We start from the raw sequence: 16,950 nt of genomic DNA, 5'->3' as shown, positions 1-16,950 counted from the left end.
ATTGTTTATATGTAGATCTCTTTATGTAATATGATAATGTACAGTACTGATATATATATAGGTCACAAAATAAGATTCTTTGGAACAATTATGCACCATACATGCAATGTTGGATTTATACACTGGATCCAGGATGTGACTGATTGGGAAAAAATGTTGGACCAGGCATGTTCAGTGAAGGAGCCAGGAAGTTATTTATATAACACACGGTAAACATCCATCTGGCTCAAGGGGCAACTGCAGCATGTGCAGCATTGGCAGTGGTGCCTCAGAGGTGGCAGAACTATTTCACACCAACCAGTTTAGGACTACACAAGATTAGTACCATCCAGCCTATAGGATGGTACTATAGGATATAGCTACCCACAGGATATAGTACCTACAGAATATAGCTGTAGGATTTTACAAACCATTCCTATTTCTAACTTTAGGAACTGACGTTTTTCCCAGTCTGTCTTAACATTACTGCTTTAATCACAGATCAGATAAAAAGGACAATATGCACAACCTCCAACTAAAATCCTGTTGTAGCCTAGACAGTGAAATGGTATGCCATCAGAAGACTTTAAAATTGCAGCTCTTTTTGTCTCCCCCAAAGTGGAACTGCACTCTTCTTCAAACAGCCCCTTAGGAGTCAGAGTCACCTTCACAGGGTCTGAGATTCCGTTCTGTCCCAAGATGCAAGGAACACTAAGGAAGACATCATCCTTTATTCCATAGAGATCCTTAATCATGGTGGAAATTGGGTGCACCCACCCAAGATTCTTCATTATACTGTCTGCCGAATCTGCCACAGAGAGTCCAGTGGCCCACGATGGGTAGCCTTTGAGTTTGATCACCTCGTAAGCACTCTCAGCCACCTGCTTGTGAATCTCTTTCCACTGTTCCTTATCTATATCAGTCCCTAAATCTGGGTGCAGAGTATTGAGGGAGACACCAGTAACATTCACTCCGCTCCATACAGGCACACTAGAATCTGCATGTTCCCCAAGGACCCTACCCATGACAGCTTAATGGGTGAACTCCCAGCTTTTCCCCCATTGGGTAACGGAATTGGGCTGAGCCCAGATTGCAGCCACTTCTAATAACACGGTTTTTGGGAAAGCCACTTGTCTTCCGAGCCACAATAGGTCAAAGATATCCACTGGATTTGAAACAATAAGCAACTTGCAGTTCGGGCTGTATTTTACAGCATTAGGAATGATGAATTTAAAGAAGTTCACATTACACTGGACCAAATTAAGACGGCTTTCTCCCTCTTGCTGACGTGCCTCAGCTGTGATAATGACCAACTTGGAGTTTGCAGTTACGTATAGTCTTTGCCAGAGACAACTTTTGATGTTCTAAGGAAAAGGCTGCCATGATGGAGATCCATCATCTCGGCCTTCAATTTGTCTTCTATGACATCAACAAGAGCAAGTACACCGGCCAAGTCCTTCATTAAGATACTGATGGCAAAAGCCGTGCCAACAGCACCAACCCCAACAACGGTAATCTTATTCTGGGGAATCTGTTCTTCCTTTAGAAGATTATGAATCGGCTGATCCTCGAGAGTTTCCATATTGGACTTGGAAACAAAAAGAATCGGGAATGCGTGTCCGGCGGGTGTCCGGGCACGTGGCAGTGAGATCCGGACTCTTGGGCGGCGGCTCCAGCACCTTGGCTGACTTTAAGTACAGTCAGTCAAGGAAAGGCAGGATAAATGCTGTTTCCTTCCCTGTTTATTAATTTTTAGAATGATGAGTTCATGCCCCTAGTGGCCTCTAATTTTTGTATTTGTTTTTATTTTTGGAGTATCATTAGGAACTCAGGTATTTTAAAATAAATGTTATGTATTTTAGTCTATTGCAGTCATTATTTGATTTGATATTAAAATTAACACCTCTGTAGATTCAAGTTGTTGGGTTGACATGGCCTTTTTCATTTTAACAAGTTAATAAGATTAAACTTCCTTGTTTTCTGGCACAGAAGAATGTCCCAGGCCCACCTTATACAATTCCTTCCCCAAACCTAGAACCCAACTTCCCTCCCAAGAAGCCCTTATTTCCTTTTAAGGAGATGATAGCATTTAGAGACTACAAATCTAAGGACTAGGTATGTTTATTTCTACTGGGTTGTCGTTTCTTCTCAGGCTTTTTAGTGGACAAAGCTAGGAAATATGTATTTTTTTTAGAAAGACAAAGAAGTCATGAGTTTATACTGACGCTTTCACTTTTCCTTGGATTTTTTTCATTTGTATTTCTTATTAATACTGATATCTTGGTTCCTGACATTAACATAATCACTTATTTGCTTTGTCTTTCTACATATATAACATTTTCAAAGTAAGATGACCAACATGTTCACTAATAACAATCCTGCTGAGTGCAGTTCAAGATGTCTTTGTGGTTCTTTTTGTTCTTAGCATACTGTTATGGTTATATACAGTGGAAATACTGTATTATAAAAGCACTTAAATAGTTTAGTTTATTTGGTCAGGCTGCCAGCTTCAACCAATTAGGTAGGTAGGTAGGTAGGCTTTTTTTTCCAGTTTGTTTTATAGTTTTTTGGGATTCCTTTGGGGTTTTGTTTGCTTAATTTTGTTTTTAATCATGTGAAATGTCTACATGGTTCTAAAAGCAACGTTGTGAAACAGCACATTCAGAGAGGTTCTAGCTTTTATCCCTTTCTTCTCCTCATATTCTTTCCCACTCTGTGTAGGTAACTGACTTTTTTTTCTGTTGAAGATACAGGCAAATCTATGTATACATGTATTTACACATGTAAATATTCTCTCCCCTACTTCATAACACGAAGAAAGATACCAAAGTATACACACTCTTCTGCACCTTACTTTCTTCACTTAATATATCCTAGAGATCATTATTACATAGTAGGGTAGAATGATCTTTATGCCTTTTCACAGCTGCATACATTTAATTTGTATTTCATTTGGAATCTGCCTGGGTTTTCTAAGCCTCAGACTTCTTTTCTGCCATCGCAACTTGATTCTGATTAACACTCCAGCCTGCTGACCCTCTTCTTTTCAAGATAGTCATATCTTTGTGTCTTGCAACCTCTTCACATCCTGTTTATTTTTACTGTCATGCTGTTTTATTCATATTGTCCACCAGCACAGAACACCTTTCTCTCCTTTGTCTATCCATTTCCCTGTTCTATCCTTTCATTTGGCCATGACCCAGATCACTGTATACCTTCTTCAAAACCTTTCTCCCTTTCTGTATTCCACTCAGAACTCTCCCTTCTTAGAACCTTCTTTGAAAAGAAATATTTTACATATTTTAGCAATTTGTTATTTTCTAAGGATTCATGTTTAACAGATTCAGTTCCTTAAATCAGTTTTTTAAGGGCCAAAAATAAGATTTTTTTGGTATCTGTTCCAAAAAAATGACAAATGTTATAGTCCCTGAAATGATAATTGTAAGTGATCAGAGGGTATTAAAATGAGATATTAGAAACAACTTCAGTGTTTAAGAAAATCATGTGTTTCTTTAGATATTCACAATGAATAAAAACATTTCTGATAGTTTTTCAAGATAATTTTAGAGTGTCACTGAATGCTAAACTGAAATATTTTTAAAGTTATATCAAGAACATTACTTTTAAGACACACTTACGAAAATCTTCTAGTCATTTACCATTTTTATTTATTTGCCAACTCTTTGGGTCTTTTACTCACAGAGCTTCTGTTCATTTTTCTCTTTTGGTCAGGTAGCAGCTGTCTCTGACTAATTTAAAATGTTGCATTAAAATGAGCTGTGCTATTTTCACTATTGCATATGTTCATCTTTTGTTTTTGGGAAGTGACATGATATGAGTCAGCATGATCATTTAAATATCACCCAAAATGTAATCATTTCCAGATCCATTTTCTGACATTTAATACTATTCACAGTTAAAAATGTCATAAAACTAAATACAGCGATATTTGTGTCAGTGCTGATTTTTAAAGTAAAATATATATGTTTAACTTGTTGGCAAAATTATTGTCTACATAATACATGCTGTACACATTAAAGTCAGGTGTAATATCTACAGCATGTAAGGGCCACTTAAAAAGTCATGAATCAACATTTGGTTTCGGTTTGTGCTGCAAAGGACAATTGTCATTATCTTAAGTAACACTGTAAATTTTGGTTTTAGGGCCTGTTACTAAAAGATTGGCTGAAACAACTCTTCCATGGACACACACACAGAGCTGTCTGTGTGGGTCGCACCAGTTTGAGAGTTTTCACCTTTTGCCCTAGGGAGTAGTGAGTGCTTACAAGCTGAAGATAGATTTCAGTTCTAGAAATTCCAACGACTTCTCTTCTACTAGGCAGAAATCAAAGGAAGAAGAGTAAATAAGTTTTAAGGTCTAAAGGAAGCTTGCTTTCTCTTCTAGTTCAGTTTTTCTGTGAGAAAAACTAAAAATTATCTTCCTTTATCCCACTTTATTTCCTGTATTCCTTTAGCAAGTCCTTTCCAAAATTCTTTCCCCAAAAGCTAGCTGGCTAGCTTGCTTGCTTTTTAAAAGATAGTTTATAAGAAAAAATTTCAAACATGCGGAGAGTAGAAAGAATAGTATAATAAATACCATGGAATGATCACCTAGATTTAACAGTTACTATATTTATTATATTGACATCATTTCTTCTTTTTCTGAACTATTTTAACATATATGTGGAAATTGTGATATTTTACCTCTAAATTCTTTTTTTAAAATATTTTCCTGTGTAACCATAACAACATTGTTACATCTAACAAAATTAGCATTAATCCTCTGTCATCAAATATTCAGTGCGTAATCAGATTTCTGTAATTATCCTCAGAATGTCTTTTGTAGGTGCTTTATTCAAATCAGATGCAACCAAATAAATCTAGCAATATAATGTAATTACTATTAAGTAATTTAAATGTAAGAATTAAAATTCTAAATGACTAAAAAATTATTACTTTTTTTAAAGCATGGAGCCAAGTTAGTTTTGTATTTGTCAGAGTTGATACATAATCACCAAGATGAATTGACTGAAGAAGAGCTAGACACAGCAGAACTGCTTATGAATGCTTTGAAGTTATGTGGTCACAAGTGCATCCCTCCCAGTGCGTCAACAAAAGCAGACCTTATTAAAATGATCAAAGAGGTGAGTCAATGAAACCATAGTACTTTCTTAGGAGATTCCATCGTAGATAAAGAATGATTGACGTTACTTTTTTAAGAACAGAGTATCATTGATGATGAACTTGAAGTGATTATTTTATTTTATTTTTCTATATACTGTATTGCTTTTTTCTATGAGAGAAAAAAAATAGGCTTATTTTAAGGAGCACTTTGTTCTCTGTGGTCATCAGTATCCATTATCATTAGCCTTCAGTGGAGGGAAGACTTTTAAAGTGACAAGCAAGCTGAAACATACCTTGAGTTAGAGGTTCTTTAATGAAAAAGCAGAGTAAGGAGGCAAGCGACTGTGTAAACTCATCAGGTTTAGCAACCCTGGTTAACCATTCTACTCTAATTTATGTGACCTAAATTGTATAGACACAGAATTAAAACATTATAACATTGTTTAGATGGTTCATTTATTTTAATATTCTGGTCTCCTAGGGACAATCGTTTTTCCTTTGTTAACTGGGTTTTAAAATGAGTTTGTTGGGCTCTGTGCCAGTGTTAGGTGAGAAATAATAAATTTTATATAGTGTATTATCTAAATATTTTAGGAACAAAAGAAATATGAAACTGAAGAAGGAGTGAATAAAGCTGCTTGGCAGAAAACGGTTAATAATAATCAGCAAAGGTAAGATTTTGTATGTTCCAAAGGCATGTCTTTTAGGAATCTATTAGATTTCACGTATACTTTTAGTTTTAAAGTATCATGTTTTGATAAATACATTCCATGTATTCTTAACTATGGACAATCTTATTATTTAGTCTCTTTCAGCGTCTGGATTCAAAATCAAAGGATATATCTAAAATAGCTGCAGATATCACCCAGGCAGTGTCTCTTTCCCAAGGAATTGAGAGAAAAAAGGTGATCCAGCATATTAGAGGAATGTATAAAGTAGATTTGAGTGCCAGCAGACACTGGCAGGAACTTATTCAGCAACTGACACATGATAGGTAAGCTGCGGGAGGACGGTTAAAATTGTCTTCCATGAAGATTTAAGATGTTGATGTTAAACTGAATTTGTATTCCACAATTCAGACTCATGAAATCATTTCATTAAATGTTTTTTTGTTTAATCATTTGTAATTTTTTTTATCTTAAAGAAAATCATATGAGTTTTTTTTATTTCTGGGGAAGAAAAGTAATGAGAGGCTCATTAGCTCATCTAGATAGTAAAATTGGCTTAATTTTAAAATATGGTCTTTGTAAAAGAATAGCGAAATCACTGAAACAGGATGATTGAGAAAAATATATTTTTCTAACTAGTTTAAAATATGTATTACAAATAACAGAAAGAGGGAAATTAGGTATTATTCTCTAAATTTGGTTAAGATAACTGATTCATATGACTTTGGTGTACTAAAATACACTAAATATTAGACACTAAAGTAAATTCCAAATGGTTAAAAGAATTACTCAAAAAGTTTATAAAGTAGAAGATAGTAGGATATTTGTCAGCTCTTTGAAGGATAGATGACTTTCTAAGTTCAAATGCAATAGAAGAAACTGCAAATATATCAATGGATTTTAACCTTAATTTTTTCCAGTGTGTTTAACAAACATAACAACAACAAAAAAGCCTGGAAATATATTTTCAGCAAATAAAGAGTTATTTTTATTGTTTGAAAAACGTATACAGATTCTAAAGTAAAATATTATGATCCCAGAAGTTTGAATGAGCAAAAGGCATGAACACATTCCTCACATAAGACAAATTGAATTACCAAACACATGGGAAAATATTCAGTATTGCTAGAGGCTAATTTGGTTTTCTAGAACCTTTAGATACCACATCTTACTTTTTATGTTAAAAAAAATTTTGGCTGCTAATATTCACAGCAAGATATTAGCTGTCCTTACTCAGAACTTTGGTGGCATTGTACATTTTGACAATATATATTAGGAATCCTAAAAACGTTTTACTTCTAGCTTCAGTGATCCTATTTTAGTGATTCTGTCCTAAGGAAAATATTCAAAATATGGAAGGCAGGCCAGGCACAGTGGCTCACACCTGTAGTCTAGGACTTTGGGAGGCTGAGGCAGGAGGATCACTTGAGCCGAGGAGTTCAAGGCTACAGTGAGCTGTGAATATGCCACTGCACCTTGGCTTGGGCAACAGAGTGAGACCCTGTCAAAAAAGAAAAAGAAAATAAAAGTTTTCATCTCTGCATTATTTATGCTAGTGAATGAATTAGAAACAAGTTATATATTAGCAGTAATATGGTTAAATACATTACAGTGCATCTACCTTCATATTGGGCAGCCATTCAAAAGATAATACTGTTTCTGTAAAATAAAGCAAATTATAGAAAAATGATCATAGTGATCATAACTACAAATTAAAAACAGATGCATGTTTTTTTTAAAAAAAGACAACAACTACTACCAGTATTTTGGTATGTTTAGGGTATGAATAAGGGTGGTTTTTAAATCTTATTTATTTCTAAAATTGTATTTAATATGTTTTTCCTGTCTTATTTCATCTAAGATATAAATTTATTTTAAAATCTTTTTTAAAATGTGATTCATACCACAGAAAGAAACTGACTTTATTTGTTTCATTAGAGAGTAGGCAAAATGAGGCCAGGTGAGGTGGCTCATGCCTGTAATCCCAACACTTTGGGAGGCCCAGGTGGGTGGATCACTTGAGGCTAGGAGTTTGAGACAAGGCTGGCCGACACAATGAAACCCCATCTCTACTAAAAAAATACAAAAATTAGCCAGGCATGGTGGGAACCTGTAATCCCAGCTACTTGGGAGGCTGAGGCAGGAGAATCGCTTGAGCCTAAGAGGCAGAAGTTACAGTGAGCTGAGATTGTGCCGCTGCACTCCAGCCTGGGTGACAGAGCCAGACTCCATCTCAAAAAAAAAAAAAAGTAGGCAAAATGGGAAATGTTAAAAATTAATTTGGAAAAAAATTTTTATCTAACCATATTAAATGCAGCATGTTATATTACTAAAGTGTTCATAGTAGTCTCATTATATATCTTTTTAAAAATTTAATAGTTGAAAGAAACTGGAAGCAGATCTTGCCTTCAAGCGAGGAACTGGGAGACTGGGATTCAGGAACAAAAAGACACTTAGATTTTATTACTTGTGCTTGTATATGCATTCCCTGATCAAATGTATAAATATTTGGAGTTTTAAAATGAACAGATCAGTTGTGACTTATTCAATCTCTATAATGATTTTTTTATAGCTACAAGTCCTGAATGATCACTTAAAACACCCTTTAATCTTTTTACTTGCAGAGCAGTATGGTGTGACCCCGTCTACTATCCAACTTCATGGCAGTTGGATCCAACAGAAGGACCAAATCGAGAGAGGAGACGTTTACAGAGATGTTATTTAACTATTCCAAATAAGTATCTCCTTAGGGATAGACAAAAATCAGAAGGTAATAGTGGCTTCTTAACTCAACATATAAATATAGCAGAGAACTATGGTCATTAGATAAAGATAATGTTTACTTTTCTCCTCAACAGATGTTGTCAAACCACCACTCTCTTACCTATTTGAAGACAAAACTCATTCTTCTTTCTCTTCTACTGTCAAAGACAAAGCTGCAAGTGAATCTATAAGGTAATTTTGAATCCATAGACCTTCACTCTTTCATGAATATACAACAGTTTATTGTAGTGTTTATGTAATATTTATTTTAGATAATGCCATCATTTTCAGAAAAATCCTAAACAGGAAAGGCTCAAGGGAGGACAAGGTTATATGGCCAAAATCTAAAAGGAAATGACATTTCTGATAGCAAGGGTTCATGGGATTTCAGTAATCATGTTCTGGCCCTTGTTAGTATACATATATATATATATATATATATATATACACACACACACACACACACACATACACACACACATACACATACAGACACACACATATATACACACATATACATGTACAGACACACACACATATTTTGTAATTGTTTAACATCTCTGTAAAGTAGATAGAGCTGCCGGTGGTATCATCAAGAGGCGATATAATGTAGTGATTAAAGGTTCAGATTCCAGTTCCTGCTCTTACTAGCTCTTTAATCTTAGGCAAATGACTTAACCTGTCTGTCTCAGTTACCTCATCTATTAAATGAAGAAATAATAATATGTACAATAGCATTATTGAGTATTAAGTATGTTATTATATATTAACTATTGATAGTATTATCATTGCAGTTATTGTGGTTATTATATACCGATTTCATAGATAAAAAACTGAGACGTAAAGAAGATAATTGGCTAAGAACACAAAGGAACTTTCCGATTCCAAATCTTGTTTTTCCTAGAATACTAGGCTTTTTTTTTAAAATGTATTTGAAGTATCAGAGGTGTGAAACAATGTTTGCTTATTTACTAGAAAATATAAAATATTGATATATCTTTTAAATAACTTAATTTCTATATTCTGTCTACAGGTTATAGGGATTATTAGCCTTTTCTAGGCGTTTCAGTCATTTCTCTTCAACTAGAATGTTAAAAAAGGAGCTAATATTTTCATGTGGGTTTTGACAAGATACCTCATGCTCTTGGAGCTCTATCTAGTCTGCTTTGCAGAAATCTTTTACTAGGTAAAATAAAGCATATACTCTCTGAAATTGGTCAAAGCATTTAGTCATAGTAATTTTAAATATGTTTTGACAGAGTAAATCGAAGATGTATCAGTGTTGCACCATCTAGAGAGACAGCTGGTGAATTGTTACTAGGTAAGTCAAATTTTGAAGAATTTTGCACATATTCACCCTGCCTTATTTATTCTTAGGTTATTTAAAGTGTTTTTTTGACACCATGCCATTAAATTGGATAAACTTTCTGTAGTATCATACAGGCTAGTTTGTCTTAACATTATGTGATTGCATATGACTCATGAATGTGTAGAAATGATATCTTATGTTCTGAAAAGCACATGAATAGCATTTTAATTTTTATAAAATTAAGTTTCTTCATGAATATGCAATTTTATATTTAACCATTTCTTTTATTATATGCCAATTTAGATTTTTTGAAGTGAAAAATTATTGATATACTTACCTACTCTTTTATTAGATATAACTGTCCATAAGAAATATGTCTACTTTAAGATTGTTCATAATTTATATTCTCTATTGTACTTCTGAGAGAAAGGCCAAGATTGTTAGTCCATGGATACCTATATAGTTATATTTGGTTGGAAATTTTATTCTCAAAGTATGAAGGAAAACAGTTATACCACTTGGTCTCTATTCCCTTAAAGAACCAATTTGTATGCTGTAGGCTAGGTTCTCAAAGTGTGAGAACTCTGAATTAGTAGCATCAGCATCTCATGGGAGCTTCTTAGAATTGCACGGTCTCACGCCTCAGTCCAGACTTGATGCATCTGAAATTCTGAGGGTGGGACCCAGCAGTCTATGTTCTGATGAGCCCTCCAGTGATTTGATGTACCTTAAAATTTGAGAATGAATGTTATAAGCTACAGCCTCCAAGGTCCAAGATGTGGAGCTTCAAGCCTGGTGGGACTGAGCCCCACCTTCACAAGGATGGAGGCAGTACCCTTCTCTGAGCTAGCCATGCTACTACTTCAGAGTCCACTCAGTACTCAAGGGTGATGAGCATGCAGGGGACAGAACCTCAGAGAAGTTCCCGACATTTTAAAACGCGATGTAGGGACATGGGTTAGCAACAGCCAGCCTATGAAACAGGGAAAAGTTGGGGGCTATGTTTAGGGCCTACTCTATCCTATTGAGTGTCTCAGTCTGCAAAATAATTAAGGATTTCCCTTTTGCTAGATAATTTGGTTTACCACTTGACTTCAATTAGTGTGTAACAAAATAAAGCAAATCAATATCCTTGTAATGTAAGAGTAATGGTAATAATAAATAGCCAACATTTATTTAGCACTGAGCACATAAGCATTTTGCATATATTCTAATTTGATTCCCATAGTAGCTCAGTGAAATAGAGCTCCCTGCAACCTTTTTTTTTTTTTTTTAAATAAAGAAATTAAGACACAAAGAGATAAAGCAACTTGCCCAGGACTTCATGGATACTATTCAAAAATATTTATTGAGTGCTGGGAACTGTGTCTAGGTAGTGAGATTCAAATTCAGACCAAAGGACTCCAGAGACCATGCATTAAACCATGAATAGTAGTGTGCACATACATTTTAAAACCCTTATATCCAATTGCTTTCTGCAGGTAAATGTGGAATGTATTTTGTGGAAGATAATGCTTCTGATACAGTTGAAAGTTCGGTGAGTAGAAGCTTAAGTCTGTATTTACATAAATCTGGACAGATTCCAAAACTGTATCAATTCAGTATAACTAGAGAGAAGGAAGAGCTATTAGAGTTAATTATTTGTCACTCTATAGATTGGTCTGAGTTCCAAACATTTTTTTAAATATAATTTTAAAAAGAAGACTGTGCCATCTCCTCTGGCTCATGGCCCAAGTCTCATAGCAGTTAATATAAGTCATATTCTAAATGCTCCTATTATATCAATTTATGTTCATTTCTTATTACTATTCTCTGTTGCAACAAATATCTACTCCTTGCCACTCCCAGTTCACTATCAAGTACCTTTGCCTTCAGAAAGAAAGGAAAAATATTAAATAATTGAATAACTTAAGTAATTCTGATATTCACATAGCTTAATGATAATTGTTATTATTCTAGACAAACTGGTATTAATCAGAAAATAAAGACTCTTACTTTTTTGTATAATAAAGCTTTTATTTGAATTATCTTTTATGCCATTAAAATATTTTTTGAGATTCCTGTAATAGGGGAAATAAGCTTTTTGTTTCAGAGAAGTTCTAAAGCCAGGAATTTCTAAGGATATACTAAATGAGATTATGTGTGGTTTAATTATCAATATATATTTTATTTTAAATAAATTAGGCCAGGCACGGTGGCTCACGCCTGTAATCCTAGCATTTTGGGAAGCTGAGGTGAGTGGATCACCTGAGGTCAGGAGTTTGAGACCAGCCTGGCCAACATGGTGAAACTCCGTCTCTACTAAAAATACAAAAAAATTAGCTGGGTGTGGTGGCAGCACCTATAATCCCAGCTACTCAGGAGGCTGAGGCAGGAGAATTGTTTGAACCTGGGAGGCAGAGGTTGCAGTGAGCGGAGATCATGCCACTGCACTCCAGCCTGGGCAACAGAGCAAGACTCCATCTCAAAAAAAAAAAAAGAAAGAAAGTAATGAGTGAAAACATGAAGTTTGATTATAAAATAAATAATGTAAAAAAATCATGAACATATTTAAAGTAGTCAGATACATGAACAGCATTCTTTTCTGACTTATATAGCAATTACCACAGGGTTTGTCCCAGATAGTAAAATATAGTTATGTTAAGTTTCAAGATACATCCTTTTATCAGCCAAGGAATGTAATAGTTGATGTATGAGACAACTTTTTTGTGTGTCCAAAAGATGACAGTTTTTCACCTTAAAAATTCTACTCAATTTGTGTTTAACTCCATTTGACATGAGGTAACAGAAGAGTCTGAGTCCACCTCAGAATATGTTGGTTTATTTTCAGTGCTTGAGGATACATTCACAAATACTTGGTCTGGGATGACACCATTTAATTTTAAGTTAACTTGCATGCTATAAATGTATCTTATGTTTAAATAAAGAGGAAAATTTTTTTAAAAAATCTGAAAATGCCCTTGCTTCTTAATAGACAGAAAGATCCTTCCTTCCTATGTACTTTTGTTGTGTTGGTTCTTCTTATATAACATTTGGTATCTTGCATTGTGTATGCAAATGTGTGTACAAATATTTCATGCCCCCTTTTTGACCTATACAGATTTATTTCATGCAGAGCACTTAGCAGAGTACCTTGTGCATAGATGGTTAATTAATATATGTGGAATGAATGTTGAAACTAAACAAAGGAGGAATTCAGTTTTAAGTATGAAAATATTACATTTTCATTAAGGTGTCTTATTTTATTTGTGATGTATTCCCTGCCTCTACTTATAAAAATTATTTTGGACCAAGAACAATAGTAAAACACACATAGAGTAGGATAATTTGAATCTAAAAAAAAATTAAGGTTTTGGAAAATTAAAGAGCCTGGGATAAAATAGTTCTTGGCAATTGAGTCCTACATTTGCTCTGAGCTTCCTGTTAGTCAACACAGAAGAGTAAGTAAGTGAAATTTTTTAAAAGGAAAAAAAACTGATTAAAAAAAAAAAAGAAAACTAGGATGCAGGTTGATATGAGGAGATAAATTCTAGCTAGTTTTAAACTTTAGTAGAAACTTCTTTCATTATTTCTCTATTAAAAACATGATTTAATTGTAACTGAATACATAAGTTATTATATTATATTATAACTGAATACATAAGTTATTATATTATATTATAACTGAATAACATAAGTTATGTATTCAGTTACAAAGACTTAGATGCACTTTTTTTTAAGTTTTTCTTGATTTTGTACTTTGGGAGGGACCTAGTGATGGCAGGATGTGTAGGCCCTGTGGTTCCTGCCTCTTCATTTCAGAATGTGGGGATTTGTCTGAGTACACTAAGATTAATACTCTCAAGCAGATTCAACCTTCCAGTGATTGTTTTCTCATCTTCTTTTCTTCTGTTGACCACCTAGCAGGGGAATGCATCTATTTGGTATGTGTTGATCTGTCAGCTTACATTCGGTGGGGCTTTATTTGCAGAAATGCCCCATTAGTTCCAGGAATGCTCCTCCAGAGAGTCCGCTTTCCCTTTGCTGGATGACTCGGAAGCATGAGAACTATTTCAAAGCTTGGGCGTTTCCAGGCCATCCAGACATGGATTTACCCTAAATCTATATGATGGCAGGCCCACAATTTTGAATTCTCAGAGAAAGGCTTTTTTTCTGTTTTCTAGGTTCCAGGCCAAAAGAGACAAGCTTGCGTCCTGGTTATTCCCCTTTATTATTATTATTGTTATTATTATTATTATTATTATTTTTTAAGACAGAGTCTCACTCTGTCACCCAGGTTGGAGTGCAGTGGTATGATTTCGGGTCACCAAAACCTCCGCCTCGTGGGTTCAAGTGATTCTCCTGCCTCAGCCTCCCGAGTAGCTGGAACTACAGGTGCCTGTCACCACTCCCGACTAATTTTTGTATTTTTAGTAGAGATGGGGTTTCACCATGTTGGCCAAGCTGGTCTTGAACTCCTGACCTCAAGTGATCTGCCTGCCTGAGCCTCCCAAAGTGCTGGGATTATAGGCCTGAGCCACTGCGCCCGGCCTATTCCCCTTTATTGATGGCCACGTTTGTCTAATCTTTCATTAGGCATCCCTTCCTAGGTTTTAGCTTCCTGAAGCAATCTCAATTCCACACCCCGATTCTAGGGGGCCAGGGCCTCATCTTCTGTGCTCAAGTTGCTATGAACCTACGTCAGTTCATTTCTGAAACTGGGGTATGTGCATACATGCATGCGTATGCAGACACATAGAACGGAGCAACCAGAGTATCACTCCCTGCTTAGTGCTGATTTTCCAGTTCCTCTACATTTTTGACCCCTGGGGATGTCATTTCTCTTGTTTTCTTGCAAGCTCAGCTATGTATTTAAAAGGATATTTGCTTAGTAAAAGAAGCCAACCTGAAAAGGCTATATACTGTATGATTTGAACTATATGACATTATGGAAAAGGCAAAACTCTATAGAGACAGTAAATAAATTAGTGGTTTCCAGAGGTTGGGGAGAGGAAAGGAGGGATGAATAGGTGGAGTCCCAAGGATTGTTAGGGCAATAGAGCTGTTCTGTATGATATTGTGATGGTGGATACATGTCATTATACAGTTGTCAAAGCCCATGGAATGTACAACACAAAGAGTGAACCCTACTATAAACTGTGGACTTCATGTAAGAAAAATGGTAGCAATATTGGTTCATCAATTGTAATTAATGTCCCATACCAAATGCAAGATTTAATAATAGAGAAACTGTGAGTGCAGGGCCAAGGGAGGGGAGGATACATGGAAATTCTGTATTATCTGTTCAATTTTCTGTAAACCTAAAACTAGTCTAAAAAATAAAGCCTATTAATTTTTTTTAATTTCTAAATTTTATCAAACATTTTGAGGTGTTTTGCATTGGGAGAGTTTTCAGGTAATCTTATCTGCCATCTGCCACAAAAAGAAGATTTTCTGTTTTGTTTTGATGCTTTTTAAAATCTAAAATTAAAATAATTATTTATATTTCTGGCAAAACAAATATTTTTGCCTATTTCTTTGTCTTAGAGCCTTCAGGGAGAGTTGGAACCAGCATCATTTTCCTGGACATATGAAGAAATTAAAGAAGTTCACAAGCGTTGGTGGCAACTGAGAGATAATGCTGTAGAAATCTTTCTAACAAATGGCAGAACACTCCTGTTGGCATTTGATAACACCAAGGTAAATTCACCCTTATTAATTGATATATATTGTTTAAGTGCTCATGGGCCAATGTAACTATACTCATACTGAAATCAAATAAAAATTGCCGTATTTCTTAGTCCTGATTAAAGTGAAGCCTTTCTTATATGAGGATTGTCTTTTACCTCCAAAATGAGGTAAATTCTGATTCCCCCAAATGACTGAAAGGAGTAATTTAAACTTGCTCAGTGCTGTAGCGGAGTCCATCTTTGACAAACTCTCTTGACCTCTAATCCTGTCGGCCACCATTTCTCTGCTCTCCTTTATAGAAAACCTGTTGGGGAAAGTTGCATATGCTTGCTGCCTCCAGTTTTCTTTTGAAATGCTTCAGGCAGACTTTCTTCTCACAACTCTCATCAGGGTCATCGGTAACCTCTATGTTGCTAAACCCCTAATGTCATAATCTTTCTTTGTCCCCATTTTACTTGACCTATCGGCAGTGTTTGACCCAGCTGATTTTTCTCTCTTTAAATAAAACCTTCCTCCCTGGGCTTCTGGGTTACCATTTTCTCTTAGTTCTTATATCTTACCCCAGCCATTGCTTCTCAGTCTTGGTTGCAGACAGCTCCTTGGTGTGTTGCAGGGCTCATTCTTCAGACCTCTTATCTTCTCATAAAGTCTTACGACTTTAAAATACCATCTGTATTCTAACAACTTACAAATTTATGTCAGTACCCAAACCTCTCGCCTGAATGCCACACTAATTTAACTCCCGACTGGTGTCTCCATTTAGAAGTCACTAATTTGCATCTCAAGCTTAACCTGTACAAAACTGAACTTCTAATCTTGCCCCCAAAATTTCCTTCCAGTTTTCTCTATCTCGGTAAATGACAACTCCATCTTTCCAGTGCCCAGGCCAAAACTCTTGAGATTATCCAAGACTCTTGTTCTTCTCTCATCCCCTGCATACACTCTATTAATAGGTCCTGTTGGCTCTGTCGTCAGAATACATCCAGAGTCTGACTGCTTCCACTGCTACCATCCTGGTTTAAGCCACCATCATTTCTTGCCAGAATTATTTACAATAGCCTCCTAACTGGCCTTCCTGCATCCATACTGTTTCTGAAGTCAAATAAAAATTGCCATATTTCTTAGTTCTAATTAAAGTAAAGCCTTGGTTATATGATGATTATTTTTGACCTCCAAAATTGTGTTAAATTCCGATTCCCCAAAATGACCGAAATGAAGTAGTTTAAACTTGCTCAGGGCCAGGCACAGTGGCTCATGCCTATAATTCCAGCATTTTGTTTTGGGAGGCCGAGGCAGTCAGATCACGAGGTTGGGAGTTCAAGACCAGCCTGGGCAACATGGTGAAACCCTGTCTCTACTAAAAATACAAAAATTAGCGGGGCATGGTGGCACATGCCTGTAGTCCCAGCTACTTGGGAGGCTGGGCAGGAGAATCAC

At 35.5% G+C, this 16,950-nt stretch overlaps 1 protein-coding gene and 1 pseudogene across 2 annotated transcripts in view; one reads left to right on the top strand and one right to left on the bottom strand.

The window, feature by feature from the left end:
* Positions 1 to 16,950, top strand: part of LYST (lysosomal trafficking regulator) — a 221,106-nt gene that overhangs the window by 148,590 nt on the left and 55,566 nt on the right. Inside the window, exons 32-39 of the mRNA XM_011935733.1 lie at positions 4,947 to 5,123; positions 5,698 to 5,774; positions 5,909 to 6,097; positions 8,396 to 8,541; positions 8,630 to 8,726; positions 9,794 to 9,855; positions 11,325 to 11,380; positions 15,370 to 15,522. Coding sequence (XP_011791123.1) covers positions 4,947 to 5,123; positions 5,698 to 5,774; positions 5,909 to 6,097; positions 8,396 to 8,541; positions 8,630 to 8,726; positions 9,794 to 9,855; positions 11,325 to 11,380; positions 15,370 to 15,522 — 957 coding nt within the window. The remainder of the gene's footprint in view (positions 1 to 4,946; positions 5,124 to 5,697; positions 5,775 to 5,908; positions 6,098 to 8,395; positions 8,542 to 8,629; positions 8,727 to 9,793; positions 9,856 to 11,324; positions 11,381 to 15,369; positions 15,523 to 16,950) is intronic.
* On the bottom strand, positions 311 to 2,296 carry LOC105507299 (annotated as a pseudogene). Its single transcript, XR_001001075.1, has one exon. The product of XR_001001075.1 is annotated as an L-lactate dehydrogenase A chain-like (transcript).

This window comes from Colobus angolensis, unplaced genomic scaffold (genome assembly GCF_000951035.1).
Source record: "Colobus angolensis palliatus isolate OR3802 unplaced genomic scaffold, Cang.pa_1.0 Scaffold148, whole genome shotgun sequence".
Lineage (NCBI taxonomy): Eukaryota > Metazoa > Chordata > Mammalia > Primates > Cercopithecidae > Colobus > Colobus angolensis.
The sequence above is the reverse complement of the archived record's forward strand: the minus strand, read 5'-3'. Positions and strand labels throughout refer to the sequence as shown.